The 19,948-nt window shown below is 38.6% G+C and overlaps 1 protein-coding gene across 2 annotated transcripts in view; it reads left to right on the top strand.

Moving 5' to 3' along the window:
• ALDH9A1 (aldehyde dehydrogenase 9 family member A1) overlaps window positions 1-19,948 on the top strand; it is a 67,132-nt gene that overhangs the window by 34,340 nt on the left and 12,844 nt on the right. For both annotated transcript variants that reach the window (XM_077156811.1, XM_077156812.1), the window contains exons 4-6: window positions 8,062-8,196; window positions 10,005-10,201; window positions 10,898-11,038. In XM_077156811.1, coding sequence (XP_077012926.1) covers window positions 8,062-8,196; window positions 10,005-10,201; window positions 10,898-11,038 — 473 coding nt within the window. The remainder of the gene's footprint in view (window positions 1-8,061; window positions 8,197-10,004; window positions 10,202-10,897; window positions 11,039-19,948) is intronic.

The raw sequence follows: 19,948 nt of genomic DNA, 5'->3' as shown, positions 1-19,948 counted from the left end.
ATAGTATCCTGTTATTACCTCCTTTATTTCTGTGAGGTCAGTAGTTATGTCTCCTCTTCCATTACTGATCTTATTTATTTGTATCCTCTCTCTTCTTCTTTTTGTCAATCTTGCTAAGGGCCCATCAATCTTATTGATTTTCTCATAGAACCAACTTCTGGTCTCATTGATTTTCTCTATTGTTTTCATGTTTTCAATTTCATTTATTTCTGCTGTAATCTTTGTTATTTCTTTCCTTTTGCTTGCTTTGGGATTAGCTTGCTGTTCTTTCTCCAGTTCTTCCAAGTGGACAGTTAATTCCTGCATTTTTGCCTTTTCTTCTTTTCTGATATAGGCATTTAGGGCAATAAATTTCCCTCTTAGCACTGCCTTTGCTGTGTCCCATAAGTTTTGATATGTTGTGTTTTCATTTTCATTTGCCTCGAGGTATTTACTAATTTCTCTTGCAATGTCTTCTTTGACCCACCTGTTGTTTAGGAGTGTGTTGTTGAGCCTCCACGTATTTGTGAATTTTCTGGCAGTCCGCCTATTATTGATTTCCAACTTCATTCCTTTATGATCCGAGAAAGTGTTGTGTATGATTTCAATCTGTTTAAATTTGTTAAGACTTGCTTTGTGACCCAGCATATGGTCTATCTTTGAGAATGATCCATGAGCACTTGAGAAAAAGGTGTATCCTGCTGTTGTGGAATGTAATGTCCTATAAATGTCTGTTAAGTCTAGCTCATTTATAGTAATATTCAGATTCTCTATTTCTTTATTGATCCTCTGTCTAGATGTTCTGTCCATAGATGAGAGTGGGGAATTGAAGTCTCCAACTATTATGGTATTTGTGTCTATTTCCCTTTTCAGTGTTTGCAGTGTATTCCTCACGTATTTTGGGGCATTCTGGTTCGGTGCATAAATATTTATGATTTTTATGTCTTCTTGTTTAATTGTTCCTTTTATTAGTATATAGTGTCCTTCTTTGTCTCTTTTAACTGTTTTACATTTGAAGTCTAATTTGTTGGATATTAGTATAGCCACTCCTGCTCTTTTCTGGTTGTTATTTGCCTGAAATATCTTTTCCCAACCTTTCACTTTCAACCTATGTTTATCTTTGGGTCTAAGATGTGTTTCCTGTAGACAGCATATAGAAGGATCCTGTTTTTTAATCCATTCTGCCAGTCTATGTCTTTTGATTGGGGAATTCAGTCCATTAACATTTAGTGTTGTCATGGTTAGGGACAGGTGTCAACTTGGCCAAGTTGTGGTACCTGTTCATCTGATTGGGCAAGCGCTGGCCTGTCTGTTGCAATGAGGACATTTCATAGGATTAGGTCATGATCACGTCAGCTACATCCACAGCTGATTCCATTTGTAATCAGCCAAAGGGGAGTGTCTTCTGCAATTAGTGATGCTAAATCCAATCATGGGAAGCCTTTTAAGGAGGACTCAGAGGAGACAGGTTCCATTCCTGCTTTGGCTGGTGAGCCTCTCCTGTGGAGTTCGTCCAGGCCATCCATTGGAGTCATCGGCTTCACAGCCTGCCCTGTGGATTTTGGACTCTGCGTTCCTACGGTCACGTGAGACACTTGCATAAATTTTATATTTGCAAGTGTTCCCTGTTGATTCTGTTTCTCTAGAGAACCCTAACTAATATAAGTGTTATTACTGTTTGGATAATATTTTCCTCTACCATTTTGCCTTTTGTATTATATATATCATATCTGACTTTCCTTCTTTCTACGCTCTTCTCCATACCTCTCTCTTCTCTCTTTTCGTATCTGACTCTAGTGCTCCCTTTAGTATTTCTTGTAGAGCTGGTCTCTTGGTCACAAATTCTCTCAGTGAATTTTTGTCTGAGAATGTTTTAATTTCTCCCTCATTTTTGAAGGACAATTTTGCTGGATATAGGAGTCTTGGTTGGCAGTTTTTCTCTTTTAGTAATTTAAATATATCATCCCACTGTCTTCTAGCTTCCATGGTTTCTGCTGAGAAATCTCCACAGCCTTATTGGGTTTCCCTTATATGTGATGGATTGTTTTTCTCTTGCTGCTTTCAAGATCCTCTCTTTCTCTTTGACCTCTGACATTCTAACTAGTAAGTGTCTTGGAGAACGCCTATTTGGGTCTAATCTCTTTGGGGTGCGCTACACTTCTTGAATCTGTAATTTTAGGTCTTTCATAAGAGTTGGGAATTTTTCAGTGATAATTTCTTCCATTAGTTTTTCTCCTCCTTTTCCCTTCTCTTCTCCTTCTGGGACACCCACAACACGTATATTTGTGCGGTTCATATTGTCCTTGAGTTCCCTGATACCCTGTTCAAATTTTTCCATTCTTTTGCCGATAGTTTCTCTTTCTTTTTGGAATTCAGATGTTCCATCCTCCAAATCACTAATTCTATCTTCTGTCTCTTTGAATCTATCATTGTAGGTATCCATTGTTTTTTCCATCTTTTCTACTTTATCCTTCACTTCCATAAGCTCTGTGATTTTTTTCAGTTTTTCTATTTCTTCTTTTTGTTCAGCCCATGTCTTCTTCATGTCCTCCCTCAATTTATCAATTTTGTTTTTGAAGAGGTTTTCCATTTCTGTTTGTATATTCAGCATTAGTTGTCTCAGCTGCTGTATCTCATTTGAACTATTGGTTTGTTCCTTTGACTGGGCCATATTTTTAATTTTCTGAGCGTGATCCGTTATCTTCTGCTGGCGTCTGGGCATTTAGTCAGATTTCCCTGGGTGTTGGACCCAACAGGTTGAAAGATTTTTCTGTGAAATCTCTGGGTTCTGTTTTTCTTATCCTTCCCAGTAGGTGGCGCTCATGGCACACGTTTGTCTGTGGGCCCCACCCGTAAAAGGTGCTGTGGGTCCTTTAACTTTGGAAAACCCTCGCCGTTGGGGAGGTTCGCCAGCCGAAGCAGCTTGGAAGAGTGCCAGCCGGCCCGGGGGTCCGAACGCGGGGAGGGTCGTCGGCCGCCGCAGCCCGGGAGAACGCCCGTCCGAATTTCCCAGTCGGCCCGGGGCACCAAGTGTGGCGGGAGGGCGCCAGCCGCGGTGGCCCGGGAGAGTGCACCGTTCCCAGCCGGACCGGGGAGTCACGTGTTTGGAAGGACCCCCCCGGTCACCGTTCTCCCTGGCCTGGGGATTTCCGATCCAATTCTCTCAGTTGGTCCGGGGCGCCACGCATGGTGGGGGCGCCAGCCGCCGTGGCTTGAGTGGACCACCTACCCAATTCTGCCAGCTGGCCCGGGAAGGAGGAGGGGAGGGACTCTGGCCGCTTGCCGCCTCGCCCGGAGAAGCCCGCGCCCCTCGGCAATCTCACTGGAGCGGGTTCTCCCAGCCAGTCAGCCGTTCCAGAATGTGGTACGCTGTCTTCTTGATCTCTGTCCTGGCTCCGGGAGCTGTTCTGTATCGTTTCTACTCCCCTAGTAGCTGTTCCAGTCAGAGGTCCTGGGGCTTGGATCTGGAAATGGTTTCTCTCTTTGAGGCTTTCTTAAAGAGCCAAAAGTCTCTAGAATGCTGGCCGAACAGAGAAACTCCAATGTTCACAAAATGCGCAGTTATCTTGCTCACCTGTTCTGCTGGGGCTCCAGAGCTCTGATTTTTTATTTGCATCTTCTCTCTTTGATTTTGTCAGTCTAGCTAAGGTTTTTTTTTTCCATCTTGTTGATCCTCTCAAAGAGCCAACTTTTGGTTTCATTGGTTTTCTCTATTATTTTTTGGTCTCCAATTAATTTATTTCCATTTTAGTCTTTGTTATTTCTGCTCTTCTAATGCTTTGAGATTAGTTTGCTGCTCTGTCTTTAGTTTCTTCAGTTGTTTAGTTAGCGCTTTGGTTTTAGCTCATTCTTCCCCTTTAATGTGGGCATTTAGAGCTATAAATTCCCCTCTCAGTGCTACCTTCACTACGCCCCATAAGTTTTGCATGTTGTAGTCTCATTTTCATGTGTCTCAAGATATTAACTGGTTTCTCTTGCATTTTCTTCTTTGACCCACTGATTGTTTAAGCATGTGTTGTTTAACCTCCATTTATCTGTTAAAGTTCCAGTTCTTCAGTGGTTATTGATTTCCAGCATCATTCCATTATGATCAGAGAAAGTGCTTTGAACAATTTAAATCTTTTTAAGATTATTAAGATGAGTTTTGTGCCCCAACATGTGATCTGTCCTGGAGAATGTTCTAGGAGTACTTGAGAGGAATGTATATGGTACTTACTGTTTTAGGGTGCAACGGTCTATATATGTTTACTGGGTCTAATTCATTTATCATATTATTTAGGTTCTCTTTTTCCTTATTGATCCTCTCTGGTTTTCTATCTATAGAAGAGAGAGGTGTGTTGAGGTCTCCTATTATTATTGTAGAAACATTTATTGCTTCCTTCAGTTTTCCAGTGTTTGCTCATGTAGTCTGGAGCTCCTTTACTGGGTACATAAACATTAATGATTGTTAGTTCTTCTTACTGAATTGCCCCTTTTATCAGTATATAGTGTCCTTCCTTGTCTCTTATGCCATCTTTACATTTATAGCCAATTTTTTTGATATTATTATAGCTTCACTTGCTTCCTTTTGGTTGTTACTTGGGTAAAGTATCTTTTGCCATTCTTTAACTTTCAGCCTACTTCTATCTTTGGGTCTAAGATGAGTCTCTTGTAAACAGCATATAGATGTATCATATTTTTAAATTCATTCTGCCAATCTTTGTTTTTTAATTGGGGAATTTAATTTGTTAACATCAGAGTTACTATTGTAAAGGCATTTCCTGATTCAGTCATCTTATCCTTTGGTTTTTATTTGTCAGATCTATTTTTTTCTGTTTTTATCTTTTGTTTCCCTTAGTAACTCTTCAGTTCTGTGTCTTCATCCAGACCTCTCTCTACTGTCTTTTTTTTTTTTTCCCCCAGCTGACACAACTCCCTTTAGTATTTCTTGGAGGGCAAGTCTCCTGTTAACAGATTCTGTCACCATTTGCTCATCTGTTAATATTTTAAATTCTCCCTCACTTTTGAAGGACAGCTTTGCTGGAAAAAGAATTCTTGACTTGCAGTTTTTCTTTCAGAATCTTAAGTATATCATACCACAGTGCCTCCATGGTGCCCAGTTAGATGTCAACGCTTAGTCTTATGTGGCTTCCCTTGTATGTGGTGATTTGCTTTTCTGTTGCTGCTTTCAGGAATCTCTCCTCTTGCACATTTGATGGTCTAATTACTATGTGTCTTGGAGTAGGTCTGTTTGGATTTATTCTGTTTGGAGTACATTGGGCTTCTTTATTTGCATATTTATGTCTTTTGTAAGGGTTAGGAAAATTTCCCTAGTTATCTCCTCAAATAATCTTCCTAGCTCTTTACTCTTTTCCTTCTGTGGCACCTATGATTCTTGTATGTGTGTTCATGTTGTCAATAATTTCCCTGAAATCCAATTCAAATTTTTGTACTTTTCACCATTTATTATTATATGCATTCACATTTGGTTTCTCTGTCCTCTAGTCCACTGATTCTTTCTTTTGTTTCTTCAAATGTGATGTTGTGTATTTCTAGCATATTTTAAATTTGATCTGTGGTATCTGCTATTTTTAAGTTTATTCTTTCAAATTCTGCTTTATACTCTTCTAGTATCGTCTTGATATCCTGCATCTCTTTAGCCAACTCATTGAAGTTTTTTAGGAGATTTATTGAAATATCTTTGATTAGTTCCAGATTCTGTCTCCTCCAGCTTTTTAATTTGATCTTTTGGCTTGGCCATGAAATCTTGAGTCTTAGTGTGCTTTGTGACTTTTTTTCGTTTCTTGGCATTTGATTATCTTGATATGATTATTTTGAAAGTTGATTTCCCTTGCTCATCTAAGATTTTGTAGTTGCTCGAGTTTGTGTTGAGTTTCCCTTAGCACTTGTTTTGACAGTTATTCCCAGCCAAACCAGGGCTAGGACCTCACACAGGAGGTGGAGTCCTTTTCTGAAATCCATTAGTGTCTGGGCAGAAACACTGTTTGCCAGAATACACTTTCTCTGTTTTCCTAGTGGGTGGTGCTTTTGGGCTGCCTCTTCCCCATAAGCCCACCTCTCCCCAACTGTGGCATCCCACTGGGCTGGGAACCAGCCAAGCAACGATCCAGTCAAGGCCACAGGTCTCCATGTGTATTGGAAGTTGCTGACTCTGAGGGAAGAGCCCAGTGCACCTTGATGAGACTCTGCCTGTGGGCACAGTGTGTCAGGTGATTCCCAAGCTTCTGGGTGGAAAGACCTCAGGCTAGGAGACTGAGAAATTCAAATTTCCCAGTCAACAGCTGGTCCAGGAGTGCTCTGCTTTTTACAGGCCAGCAAGATCTGGGTTTGTACAAGGCCCCTGCTTTGACAGTTGGTTTATCTGTGTTTCTCAACTAAAACAGGGCTGGGTACCTGTGCAGGGAATGTAAACCAGCTCTGATGGGCCTGGGATAGATAGGATCTGGAGAGGTTCTGAAAAGGTCTGCAATTCCCCTGTACTTTCTGGCTTTCCCAGTAGATGGTACTATTTGGTGACTTAATTGTCATGAGAAGCTGTTTACTTTCTAGAGCTCCAGCAACATCCGATCAGGTCGGGTTGAAACTGTAGGGTTCCTGTACACTCACTTTGTTGGCCAAAATCTGGCTCAGCATGTGGCTGTGCCTCCTAATGTAATTGTGGCGGTGGATTTCTTCACTGCCCCAGTCTGCAGCCATCTCCCAGGCAAGAATCAGGTCTCCTGTTGCTGTTTTCTTCAAGGGTGGGAAACGGGCACCAGGACCCAAGGCTGGATACCCAGTCTCTGTTCATGTGTCCTCATACTCTTTGTCCCTCTGTGACCTGGGCCTTGAAATGTCTTCCTCTGTCCTCTTGTTCTCCAAACAGTTGATTAGGGTAGTTTCTGTCTGACTTTTGTGTGCTATTAGGGAAGATTTTGCGATTTCCTCCCTGATCCTCCATCTCTGAAAATTCCTCCTAGCTGCCCTTTTGTATTGTCAACTCCCATGGCTTAAGTCCTGCCATGGATTCCTGTGGGCTTGAGTCTGTGTCTGGATATAGGTTGGAATCTGTCTTACTGCTGTGAGAGATTTTATAGTCTGTGTCCCTGGTGGGAGGTGGCAGGGATCCCAGCTACTGCCTCTGTGCACTTCCCAAGGTGTGTGTGACCAAGGGGAGAGGGCAGGCCAGTTTGGAATGGAAGTTTCCTACCTAATATTTTTCTTTGATTTAGTATTTGTGGGATCCTTCTCCAGTTTATATCTTCCTTCAGAGTTCTGGGCAAGTGAAAATTGTCCTTTTCTTTCACTGAATCTCTGGAGAGAGGTTTTCAGCAGTATATAGCTGTTTATGGTGCCATGTTAATGACATCACTGAGGAGAATATGTGGTCTTTTGTGACTGCTTTCTTTAGTATAATGTTGCAGGGTTTGTTCACGTAGCATGTATCGGCACTTTATTCCTTTTTATGGCTGAATAGTATTCAGTTGTATATTCCAAATATAGTATATACCATATTTGGTTTATCCATTTATCAATTGGTAAACATTTGGATTGTTTCCACTTTTGGCTCTTATGAGTGAGTATTTGCATACAAGTTTTTGTGTGGGCATACGTTTTCATTTGTGTTTGGTGTATATGAATGGATTTACTGGGTAAAATGGTAACTCTTGTTTAACCTTTTGAGGAACGGCTAGACAATTTTTCATATTATTTTACTTTCCCACCAGCAGTGTAAAGGGATTCTGATTTCTCCATTTTCTTGTTGACACTTAATATTATCTGGGTCAGATTTTATTTCTTCCAGAGTTGGTTTTGGTAATTTGTGTATTTCATTTGTCCATGTCATCTAATTTATCCAGTAGAGCCTTAGTACATCTTTAGAGGATTAAAGTAAGTTGGATGAACATGAATTTGAAGGATAAATGAGATTCACTGTGTAGTCCTGTGTGCAGACTGGCGTAAGAATAACTGAATGAAAAGGAATGGGGGCAGAGGGGCGCACATTGCACTGAAGAGGGGGCTGGGTACAATGTAAGAACGTGTTGGTGAAATCCTGAGTAAGACAGAACTGCATTTTTCTTTTCTCCTCTGTTCTCCCTTTAGGTGAACACATCCAGCTCTCAGGTGGATCCTTTGGTTATACCAGAAGAGAACCACTTGGGGTATGTGTGGGCATAGGAGCATGGAACTACCCCTTTCAGATTGCCTGTTGGAAGTCAGCTCCAGCTTTAGCTTGTGGTAAGAATGAATTCCTCTTTGTGAGCCATCTGTTCTCTCCCCATTCTCTAACCCTCATCTACACACACACACACACACACACACACACACACACACTTCAAATCAGAAGGGACCTACAATCAGGTATATAAAGATGCAGAGGACGAGGACACAGTTCTATTCCAGCTCTGACGTCCCTCTTAAATTTGCTTACAGTTTAGGTTACATAATATTCCGTATTTTATCTGTCTATTTAAATAAATATTTTATTTTATATTTGTATTTGGAAATGGAAAAAGCTAATTTTGGAATTGGAGATCTTATTTTTACTGTCAAATTGAATTAGATTTATGCTACTCTGAAGTTTGTTTTTCCTTCCTGCATCAAAAATTTCTATATAGGAGAAAGCACTTAGTAGTTTCACTTCATTTGGGAAGCAGAAAATAGACTTCACCTTTCATTTATGTGTTAAGAGAAACGAGGCTTCCATCAGGGAGTCTTTTGCTGATGGACTTAATGCAGTTTTCTTATACTTTTGAAAGCAGAATCTGTGGGAAAAGTAGACTGTTAATATCTTAGAAAAAACTGTAATGTTAAAAAGACATCACCAGCATCAAGGAATTGAGAAAACCTTCTCGACCAAAAGGGGGAAGAGAGAAATGAGACAAAATAAAGTATCAATGGCTGAGAGATTCCAAACAGAGTCGAGACGTTATCCTGGAGGTTATTCTTACACATTAAATAGGTATCACCTTGTTAGTCAAGAAGTGATGGAGGGAACTGCCTGAAAATGTAGAGCTGTGTTCCAATAGCCATCTTTCTTGAAGATGATTGTATAATGATGTAGCTTTCACAATGTGACTGAGTGATTGTGAAAACCTTGTGTCTGATGCTCCTTTGTTTTTTTTTTAAAAACCCCACAAAACAACCCAACGACTAAAATATGGTATGATAGTCTTAACTAAGAACTCATGTTAAACACTAAGTCTGACGCTCCTTTTAGCTACCTTATTAACAGATGAGTAAAACATACGGAATAAAAATAAATAATAGGGGGAACAAATGTTAAAATAAATTTTGTAGATTGAAATGCTAGTGATCAATGAAAGGGACGGGTAAGGGGGTATGGTGTGTATGAATTTTTTTCTGTTTTCTTTTTATTTCTTTTTCTGAATTGATGCGAATGTTCTAAGAAATGATCATAATGATGAATATGCAACTATGTGATGATAATGTGAATTACTGATTATGTATGTAGAACGGAATGATCTTATGTTAATAATGTTTGTGTTTGGTATATTTAAAAAATAATTAAAAAATTTTTAAAAAAGACATCACCATTTAGGATACTGTATTGAAATAATGCTTTTTCCTGTTGCCATTTCATATTCTTGTTTTGGAATATTCTTGTGTGAGAGGAAGGTGTGATAGAGGAGAAAAAATAGGGATAGAATTAAGTCCCCAACTTTTGGGGTCCTCATCAAATTAACCTTTCTGGTCTTCAGTTTCATCTGTTATAAAATGGGATAGTCATACATACTTCCTAGCGCTGTTGCAAGGTTTAAATAAGACAGTACATGTGAAAAGGCCTAGATATGCAAGAGTAAGGTATTATTGTTCATGACTGGACATGTACATGGTTGGGAGTTTGTTTAATGAGAGAAACCAACGTGGAAAGAACAAGGTATGCTTACTTAAACAGTTTGGGTCAAGGATTTGGATTTGATGGTGGAGCAGGAAAGAGTTGGAGTTGTTTGTGAATTATCCTCTAGTTTGGTCCTCAGAGAGTCTTAGAATGTCTTTTATGTTTGTGTCTTGGATTTATGCAGGTAACGCCATGGTCTTTAAACCTTCTCCCTTCACGCCTGTCTCTGCATTGCTGCTGGCTGAAATCTACACTGAGGCTGGTGTGCCACCTGGGCTCTTCAATGTGGTGCAAGGAGGGGCTGCCACAGGCCAGCTTCTGTGTCAGCATCGTGATGTGGCCAAAGTCTCTTTCACTGGAAGTGTGCCCACTGGCACAAAGGTGAGGATAAAACCAATATTGGTTAATACAGATAGCTATCTAAATATGGCTAAGTCAGTCCTTCCTGAATTATATTTGAGAGGCTTATCATCTGATTTTAACTTGCTTATATTGGGAAGAGGGCAGTAGGTATTATTGGGCAAAGGTCTAAAGTTTACTTTCAAAGTACAAAGGGGGTAAGGGAGCACAGTGGAGGTGAATAAAACAGTAGATTTGTGTTAGGCCAAATGAAAGTAGATGGAAGTCATCATCTCCTGCCTATGAGTCTGAGAGGGCAAGGGGCCTGAACTGTCACTTTATCATTTGGTGATTTAAATCATGTATAGCAGCTACCTCAGAAGAAAGATATTTTCTCTGTTTATTTCAGTTTCATTATTTTGACCTTAATTTGTGCTTTGAGCTCTTTCAGCCTTAAGCACAGTAAGTACAATACAAAAAAGTTTGTTTCGATGATAGTCATATAGATCGACAGTATTTTTTGATTGAATTTCCACTTTAGAACGCCAGTGTAGTTCTCCATGTTTTCTTCAGTTATCTGTAACAGGATAATTTGAAGAGCAGATTCTATGGACAACATTCAGGCTGCAGGTCATACACACTTCAAGATGACTTTGTAGCTTTAGGGTCTAGTTAACCTAACCTGTGATCTAATTCAGATTAAATTACTTTTGAATTCCTTTGTTCTTGTTTTCTAAGATCATGGAGATGTCAGCTAAAAGAATTAAACCTGTTACCCTGGAGCTTGGAGGCAAATCTCCACTCATTATCTTCTCAGATTGTGTTATGGAGAATGCAGTGAAAGGAGCACTGATGGCCAACTTCCTCACCCAAGGCGAGGTAAGTACCTGGGTCTGGAAAAGGCACCTCCATGCCTTCCACCTAACACCATGCTTTAAAACTTATTTTGAAATGATACCAAATTTAGAGAAAAGTTGTACAGATAGTTCAAAGAAATGCCATGTACCCTTGACCAGATTCCCCAATTGTTAACATTTCACCACATTTAACTTATTCTCTGTTTATCTATACATATGTAAGCATATTATTAATTTTTTTCTGAGCTGTTTTGAGAGTAAGTTGTAGATGTAAGGCCCCTAACCTCTGAGTACTACGCTGCATTTCCTAGAAACAAGTGCATTCTCTTAAGCACACTACATTTAGTATAATCAATTTATTAACATTGATATAATACTGTTGTTCAATCTACAGCCCTTATTTCACCATTTGTTCAACTAATGTCCTTTTAGCAAAAGAAAGCAATCCTTTTTTCTGGTCCAGGAATCAGTCCAAGATGATGCGTTTATTCATATTCAGTTGTCATATCTCTTTAATCTTTAATCTGTAGCAGTTCTTAAATTATTCTTGTTTTTCAGGACTGTGGCTTTTTTTTAAATTGACAAAACGACATATAAACACAAATATTTTCAATATATGAACATTCCATACTTGGTGTATAATTAATGGCTCACAGTATCATCACATAGTTGTATATTCATCACCATGATCATTTTTTAGAGCATTTGCTTCACTCCAGAAAAAGAAATAATAAGAAAAAGCTCATACATACCATACCCTTTACTCCTCCCTCTCATTGACCTCTAGTATTTCCATCTACACTACACAGTGTATTTTAACCTTTGTTCCCTCTATTTTTTTCTATACCCCTTACCACTCACTCCCTTTCATTGATCACTAGATTTTAATCTACTCGATTTATTTTAACATTTGTTCCCCCAATTATTTATTTATTTTTAATCCATATTTTTTTACTCACCTGCCCATTCCATAGATAAAAGGAGCATCAGACACAAGGTTTTCACAATCATACAGTCCCATTGCTAAAGCTGTGTCATTATACAAACATTTTCAAGAAACATGGCTACTGGAGCACAGCTCTACAGTTTCAGGCACTTCCCTCTAGCCTCTTATATAATATACCTTAAACTAAAAAGGGGATATCTATATAATGCGTAAGAATAACCTCCAGGATAACCTCTTGACTCTGTTTGAAATCTCTCAGCCACCGACACTTTATTTTGTCTCATTTCTCTCTTCCCCCTTTTGGTCGAGAAGGTTTTCTCAATCCTTTGATACTGAGTCCCAGCTCATTCTAGGATTTCTGTCCCACGTTGCTAGGAAGGTTTATACCCCTGGGAGTCATGTCCCACGTAGAGAGGGGGAGGGCAGTGAGTTTGCTTTTCGTGTTGGCTGAGAGAGAGAGTAGGCCCAGTTTTTAATAGGCTTAGCCTATCCTTTGTGGGGATAAGTTTCATATGAACAAACCCCAAGATCGAGGGCTCGACCTATTGATTTGGTTGTCTCCACTGCTTGCAAGAATATCAGGAATTCTCCATGGGGAAGTTGAATTTTCCCCCTTTCTTGCCCTTCTCCCCAAGGGAACTTTGCAAATACTTCTTTATTCACTGTTCAAATCACTCTGGAATTTATCAGTGCATCACACTGGACAAACCTACAAAATCTCATGCCTTGTTCAAGGTTCCGTGTACTTATGATGTTCAGTTAACCTGTCCATATTAAGTTATATTAGGAAATGCACTAGTCAAAATACAAATTTTGTACCAAATAAACTTTTTTTGCTTTAGTCTCAAACTGAAGTTGAAGTTTTAAAGTATGAATGAATATTATATTTTCAACACCCTGCAATATTGACATTCCTTTGTTCTTTGTCATGCAAAAATATTTTTTAATTTGTGCATTTAGTCACTATCATTGTATACTCTAGGCATTCCTAGATTATACCAGCACAATCTTTATTGTCTGTCTTTCCTTCTGGTTTCATATGTGCCTCCAGCCCTCCTCCCTCTATCATTCTCATCAGCTTCATTCATTGTACTTAAACATTGTTGTGCTACAATCAGGTATTACTGTGCTATCCACTTCTGAATTTTTACAATCAGTCCTGTTGCACAGTCTGTATCCCTTCAGCTCCAGTTATCCAATATCTACCCTATTCTATCTCCTAATGACCTCGGTTCTTAAGTGAAATTATCCAAGTTCATTCATTAATGTTAGTTCATAGCAGTGAGACCATACAGTATTTGTCCTTTTATTTCTGGCTAATGTCAATCAGCATAATGTCCTTAAGGTCCATCCATGTTGTTACATGCTTCATAACTTTATTGTCTTATAGCTGCATGATATTCCATCCTATGTATATACTGCAGCTTGTTTAGCCACTCCTCTGTTGGTGGACATTTGGGCTGTTTCCATCTCTTGGCAATTGTAAATGATGCTGCTGTAAACATTGGTGTGCAAATGTCCGTTTGTAGGAACATGGCATTTTGAAGAGGCCATTTATTTTTTAACATTTCCCTCATTTTTGATCTGTCTGATGTTTCCTGGTGATTAGATTCAGGTTATGTATTTTTGGCAAAAAATATCAAAAGGGTGAGATTGGGTCCTCAGTGGCACATGATGTCCATCCCATTTCTGGTGTCTTTTTTTAACAGTGAAAAATTTGGCTTACATTATCTACAATATATGTATTTAATTGCTAAGTCCTTATTACACTTAAAGTAGCTTGAGGTTTGTGATTCCATACCACTATGAACAATAAGCCTTCTAACTAGAGTACAAATTTTTTACAATTCTAAGGGTAGAGTCAGAATATTTTGTTCAAAAGTTACGTGAGTCTTTTCTTTTTTTCCTCTTAAGTATGCTTATCTTATTCATTTTTAATAATAGGTTCATTCATTTCTGTTTATATTTCAGATGCAGTTTCTATTCCTCCATCCTTGTTGATTTTAAAAATTTATTTATTTTGACTAGATGAAGCACTAATATGGTTCTAAATGTCAGAATTTTATTTAAAAAGATGCGTTCAGAGAAGTCCCACTCATGTATTTTTATATTTACATATAGGCATTGTATATTTCTTATTTCCCCTTCTTTTTTTGTGTGTGTGTGTGCTGTATGGTGGGGTTACTTCTCATTATTTTTCTATGTGAGTATCCTGTTATTGCAGCAGCATTTGTTAAATTTTTGTTTGTATTCTGTTTGTTTTGCTTGTTTGTTTGTCTTTTGGTAAGTGCATGGACCTGGTATCAAACCTGAGTCTCCAATATGACAGGCGACAATTTTACCACTAAACCACCTGTGCACCCCTCCCCTTCTTTTTTTACATGAAAAGTTAGCACACTATAGATACTCTTTTGCACTTTGCGTTTTGAACTTACTATATCCTGGAAATAACTACATTTCATTTCACAGGGCTCTTCATTCTTTTTTTGTTTGTTTGTTTGTTTTTTTGTTTTTAAAGTATTTATTTATTTAAATGTTTATTGTGAAAAATAACAAATCCAAAAAAGCAATAAATTTTAAAGCACACAACAATCAGTTACAGGACAGATTTCAGAGTTTGGTATGGGCGACAGTTCCTCAATTTTAGGGTTTTTCCTTCTAGCTGCTTCAAGACACTGGAGACTAAAAGAAATATCAATATAATGATTCAGCAGTCATATTCATTTGTTAAATCCTATCTTCTCTGTTATAACTCCACCTTCTCCTTTGGTTTTCCTTCCACTCTTTAGGGGTATTTAGGCTATGCCCATTTTAACGTTTTCATATTGGAAAGGGATATTGATAGGCACCAGTCATAGTAGATTAGGATCTGCTCAATCTAGTTTGGCTTCATCTTTAATAACATCTTCAAAGATCCTATTTCCAAATGTGAGCACACTCATGGGACCATGGCTTAGGACTTTAACATATCTTTTTAGGTGACATAGCTCAATCCATAAATATTAATGACTCAGACTTAGTTTTCCCATCTGTGAAATAGACATGGGAACAGTATCTGCCTCCTAGGGTTACTGAAGGATTAAATGGGATAATCCGTGTAATTCTTGTAAAATGTTTCTCTTGCTCTGCAGTATGTGATGGCTGTTATGGTTTTTATTTTTTTAGGCTACTATTATTTAAAGACTTATTTCCAAGGCTAGAGATTCCTCACTCAAGTGGATTGAATGAGGGTGGATATAGGGTATCCCACTGAGGTCGGAGCATGGCTCTGGAGAACACTAGAATGACCTTTTGCCCAAGCACAGGCCCTGGAATGGGCAACAGGGAAGGCCTGCTCTTGGGGGGAAGGGGATGTTGAGAGAGAGTCTCGGCATCCTTGAAGCAAGATGACATAAGCCCTCATTCCTGACCACTTGACCTATTGCTGCTATCACCTCTATCCCACCCTCACCCCCTCTACACCACCATTAGAGCCACTTTCCCGTGTCATTCCATTCTACATATACAATCAGTAATTCTTAATATCATCACATAGATGCATATTCATCGTTTCTTCGTACATTTGCATCGATTTAGAAAGAGAAAGACAACAGAAAAAGAAATAAAATGATAATAGAAAAAAACAAAAATAAAAAATAAAAGAAGAAAAAAAGAAGAAAAAAAAACTATACCTCAGATGCAGCTTCATTCAGTGTTTTAACCTAATTACATTACAATTAGGTAGTATTGTGCTGTCCATTTCTGAGTTTTTGTATCCAGTCTTGTTGCACAGTCTGTATCCCTTCAGCTCCAATTACCCAATATCTTACCCTATTTCTATCTCCTGATGGTCTCTGTTACCAATGACATATTCCAAGTTTATTCTCGAATGTCGGTTCACATCAGTGGGACCATACAGTATTTGTCCTTTAGTTTTTGGCTAGTCTCACTCAGCATAATGTTCTCTAGGTCCATCCATGTTATTACATGCTTCCTAAGTGTATTCTGTCTTAAAGCTGCATAATATTCCATCATATGTATATACCACAGGTTGTTTAGCCATTCGTCTGTTGATGGACATTTTGGCTGTTTCCATCTCTTTGCAATTGTAAATAATGCTGCTATAAACATTGGTGTGCAAATGTCCGTTTGTGTCTTTGCCCTTAAGTCCTCTGAGTAGATACCTAGCAATGGTATTGCTGGGTCATATGGCAATTCTATATTCAGCTTTTTGAGGAACCGCCAAACTGCCTTCCACAGTGGTTGCACCATTTGACATTCCCACCAACAGTGGATAAGTGTGCCTCTTTCTCCATATCCTCTCCAGCACTTGTCATTTTCTGTTTTGTTGATAATGGCCATTCTGGTGGGTGTGAGATGATATCTCATTGTGGTTTTGATTTGCATTTCTCTAATGGCCAGGGACATTCTGGCACTCCGCCTATTATTGATTTCCAACTTCATTCCTTTATGATCTGAGAAAGTGTTGTGTATGATTTCAATCTTTTTAAATTTGTTGAGACTTGCTTTGTGACCCAGCATATGGTCTGTCTTTGAGAATGATCCATGAGCACTTGAGAAAAAGGTGTATCCTGGTGTTGTGGGGTGTAATGTCCTATAAATGTCTGTTAAGTCTAGCTCATTTATTGTAATATTCAAATTCTCTGTTTCTTTATTGATCCTCTATCTAGATGTTCTGTCCATTGATGAGAGTGGGGAATTGAAGTCTCCAACTATTATGGTAGATGTGTCTATTTCCCTTTTTAGTATTTGTAGTGTATTCCTCACGTATTTGGGGGCATTCTGATTCGGTGTGTAAATATTTATGATTGTTATGTTTTCTTGTTGAATTGTTCCTTTTATTAGTAGATAGTATCCTTCTTTGTCTCTTTTAACTGTTTTACATTTGAAGTCTAATTTGTTGGATATTAGTATAGCTACTCCTGCTCTTTTCTGGTTGTTATTTGCATGAAATATCTTTTCCCAACCTTTCACTTTCAACCTATGTTTATCTTTGCGTCTAAGATGTGTTTCCTGTAGACAGCATATAGAAGGATCCTGTTTTTTAATCCATTCTGCCAGTCTATGTCTTTTGATTGGGGAATTCAGTCCATTAACATTTAGTGTTGTTACTGTTTGGGTAATACTTTCCTCTACCATTTTGCGTTTTGTATTATATATATCATGTCTGATTTTCCTTCTTTCTACACTCTTCTCCACACCTCTCTCTTCTGTCTTTTCATGTCTGACTCTAGTGCTCCCTTTAGTATTTCTTGCAGAGCTGGTTTCTTGGTCACAAATTCTCTCAGTGACTTTTTGTCTGAAAACGTTTTAATTTCTCCCTCATTTTTGAAGGACAATTTTGCTGGATATAGAATTCTTGGTTGGCAGCTTTTCTCTTTTAGTAATTTAAATATATCATCTCACTGTCTTCTTGCCTCCATGGTTTCTGCTGAGAAATCTACACCTAGACTTCTTGGGTTTCCCTTGTATGTGATGGATTGTTTTTCTCTTGCTGCTTTCAAGATCCTCTCTTTCTCTTTGACCTCTGACATTCTAACTAGTAAGTGTCTTGGAGAACGCCTATTTGGATCTGTTCTCTTTGGGGTGCGCTACACTTCTTGGATCTGTAATTTTAGGTCTTTCATAAGAATTGGGAAATTTTCAGTGATTATTTCTTCCATTAGTTTTTCTCCTTTTCCCTTCTCTTCTCCTTCTGGGACACCCACAACACGTATATTTGTGCACTTCATATTATCATTCAATTCCCTGAGCCCCTGCTCAAATTTTTCCATTCTTTTCCCTATAGTTTCTGTTTCTTTTTGGATTTCAGATGTTCCATCCTCCAGTTCACTAATTCTAACCTCTGTTTCTTGAAATCTACCATTGTAGGTTTCCATTGTTTTTTTCATCTCTTCTGCTGTATCTTTCATTCCCATAAGTTCTGTGATTTGTTTTTTCAGACTTTCCATTTCTTCTTTTTGTTCATCCCTTGCCTTCTTCATGTCCTCCCTCAATTTATTGATTTGGTTTTTGAAGAGGTTTTCCATTTCTGTTCGTATATTCAAAATTAGTTGTCTCAGCTCCTGTATTTCATTTGAACTATTGGTTTGTTCCTTTGACTGGGCCATATCTTCAATTTTCCTGGTGTGATTTGTTATTTTTTGCTGGCGTCTGGACATTTAATCAGATTTCCCTGAGTGTGAGACTCAGCAGGTTGAAAGATTTTCTTGTGAAGTCTCTGGACTCTGTTTTTTTTATCCTGCGCAGTAGGTGGCGCTTGTCTGTCTGTGGGTCCCACCAGCAAAAGATGTTGTGGCTCCTTTATTAATGCCACTATTGGTGTTTGCTTGGACCCAGTCCCTGCCACTGTTGGAAACTCCCTCCTCTCCCTCTGGGCAGCCGCCTGTGGGGGAGGGGCGCTAGTCATCGTGGCTTGGGGAGCCCGCTGATCCGAGATTCGTAGCCGGTCTGGGAAGCTGCCCGCGAAAGAGGGGCGCCGGCCACCGCAGCTTGGGAAACTTGCTTCTCCGAGACTCTCAGCCGATCCGGGAAGGAGGGAGGGAGGGACGCCGGCCGCCAGCCACCGCGGCCCGGGGAAGCGCGTTCCACTCGGGGAGCTCACCACAGCGGAGTCTCGCAGACGGTCTAGCCAGTCCAGACTGGGGTACGCTGTGTGTCCGTTCCCTGCCGTGGCCCCGGGAGCTGTTCTGCACTGTTCTGGTCACCTAGTAGTTGCTCTGGAGGAGGAACTAAGACGCACGTACCTTACTAAGCCGCCATCTTCCATTCTTTTTTTTTATGGCTGCATAGTACTTCATTATGCAGATACCATAGCTTTTACCTTATATGGACCTGTAGGTTTTTCACTGATGATTACAGATGAATGCTCCAGTGAATAACCTTATGCATATGTTTTTTCATATTGTTGGAGATAATAGTGTCAGGGTAATCCTTCGGGATTGCAAGATCAAAAGGGAAATGCATGTGCAGTATTTCAGGATATTGCTAAATTCCCCTCTAAGACGATTGTCCTAATTTGAATCCCACCAACGTTTTTACTATTTCCTTGTAGTCTCTCCAACAGAATGTGTTCTCTTAATTTTTAATTTTTACCAGATAGATGAGAATAGTATTTCAATGTCGTTTTAGTTTCAGTTCTCTAATTATAAATAGTGACATTGAACATCTTTTTTAGCTTTAAGGAATGAATATATATATATATATATAGTGTGTGTGTGTGTTGTCTATTCATAACTTTTGTTCATTTTTTCTGTTGGGCTTTTGCCCGCCCCCATTTTTTAACAGATAAAAAAATTGACATATAGTACAGTTCACTTTTAGTATACAGTATTATGAGTTTTGATTTTTCCTTATTTAATTAATTTTTTATTAGAGATGTGGGTTTATAGAACAGTCATGCATAAAGATTTTACCTTAAGTTTTAAGTAGTTTTATTGAGATATAGTCACATATCATACAATCCATCCAAAGTGTACAGTGTTTCACAATATCATCACATAGTTGTCCATTCATCATCACAATCAATTTTAGAACATTTTCATTATTCAAAACAAAACAAAACAAAAAAACCCAAAACATCCCATACCCCCTTATGATTGACCCTTAGTCTTGCTATGGTACATTTGTTACCTTTGATGAAAGTATGTTAAAATATTACTGTTAACTGTAGTCCATAGTTACCTTAATTTTTAAGAGTTCCTTAAATATTAGTGATATTAACCCGTTATTTGTGATGTGTATTGCACATATATTCTTAATGGTTTGTCAATTATCTTAGCTTTTTTTAGAATGATTTTTTTTCCTTGTAAAAGATTTTAATTTTTGGGTAGCCAAATTTATCCATCTTTTTATGCTTGCATCTAGATTTTTAGTAATAGTTAGAAAAACTTTTTCCAACTCTCAGATTGTAGAGAAATTCAGCTATATTTTCTTCTAGTATTAATAAGCTTTCATATTTTATATATAGGTTCTTGATACGTTTGG

The sequence above is a fragment of the Tamandua tetradactyla genome, chromosome 4 (genome assembly GCF_023851605.1).
Source record: "Tamandua tetradactyla isolate mTamTet1 chromosome 4, mTamTet1.pri, whole genome shotgun sequence".
Classification (NCBI taxonomy): Eukaryota; Metazoa; Chordata; class Mammalia; order Pilosa; family Myrmecophagidae; genus Tamandua; species Tamandua tetradactyla.
This window is presented reverse-complemented; position numbering and strand designations above follow the sequence as displayed.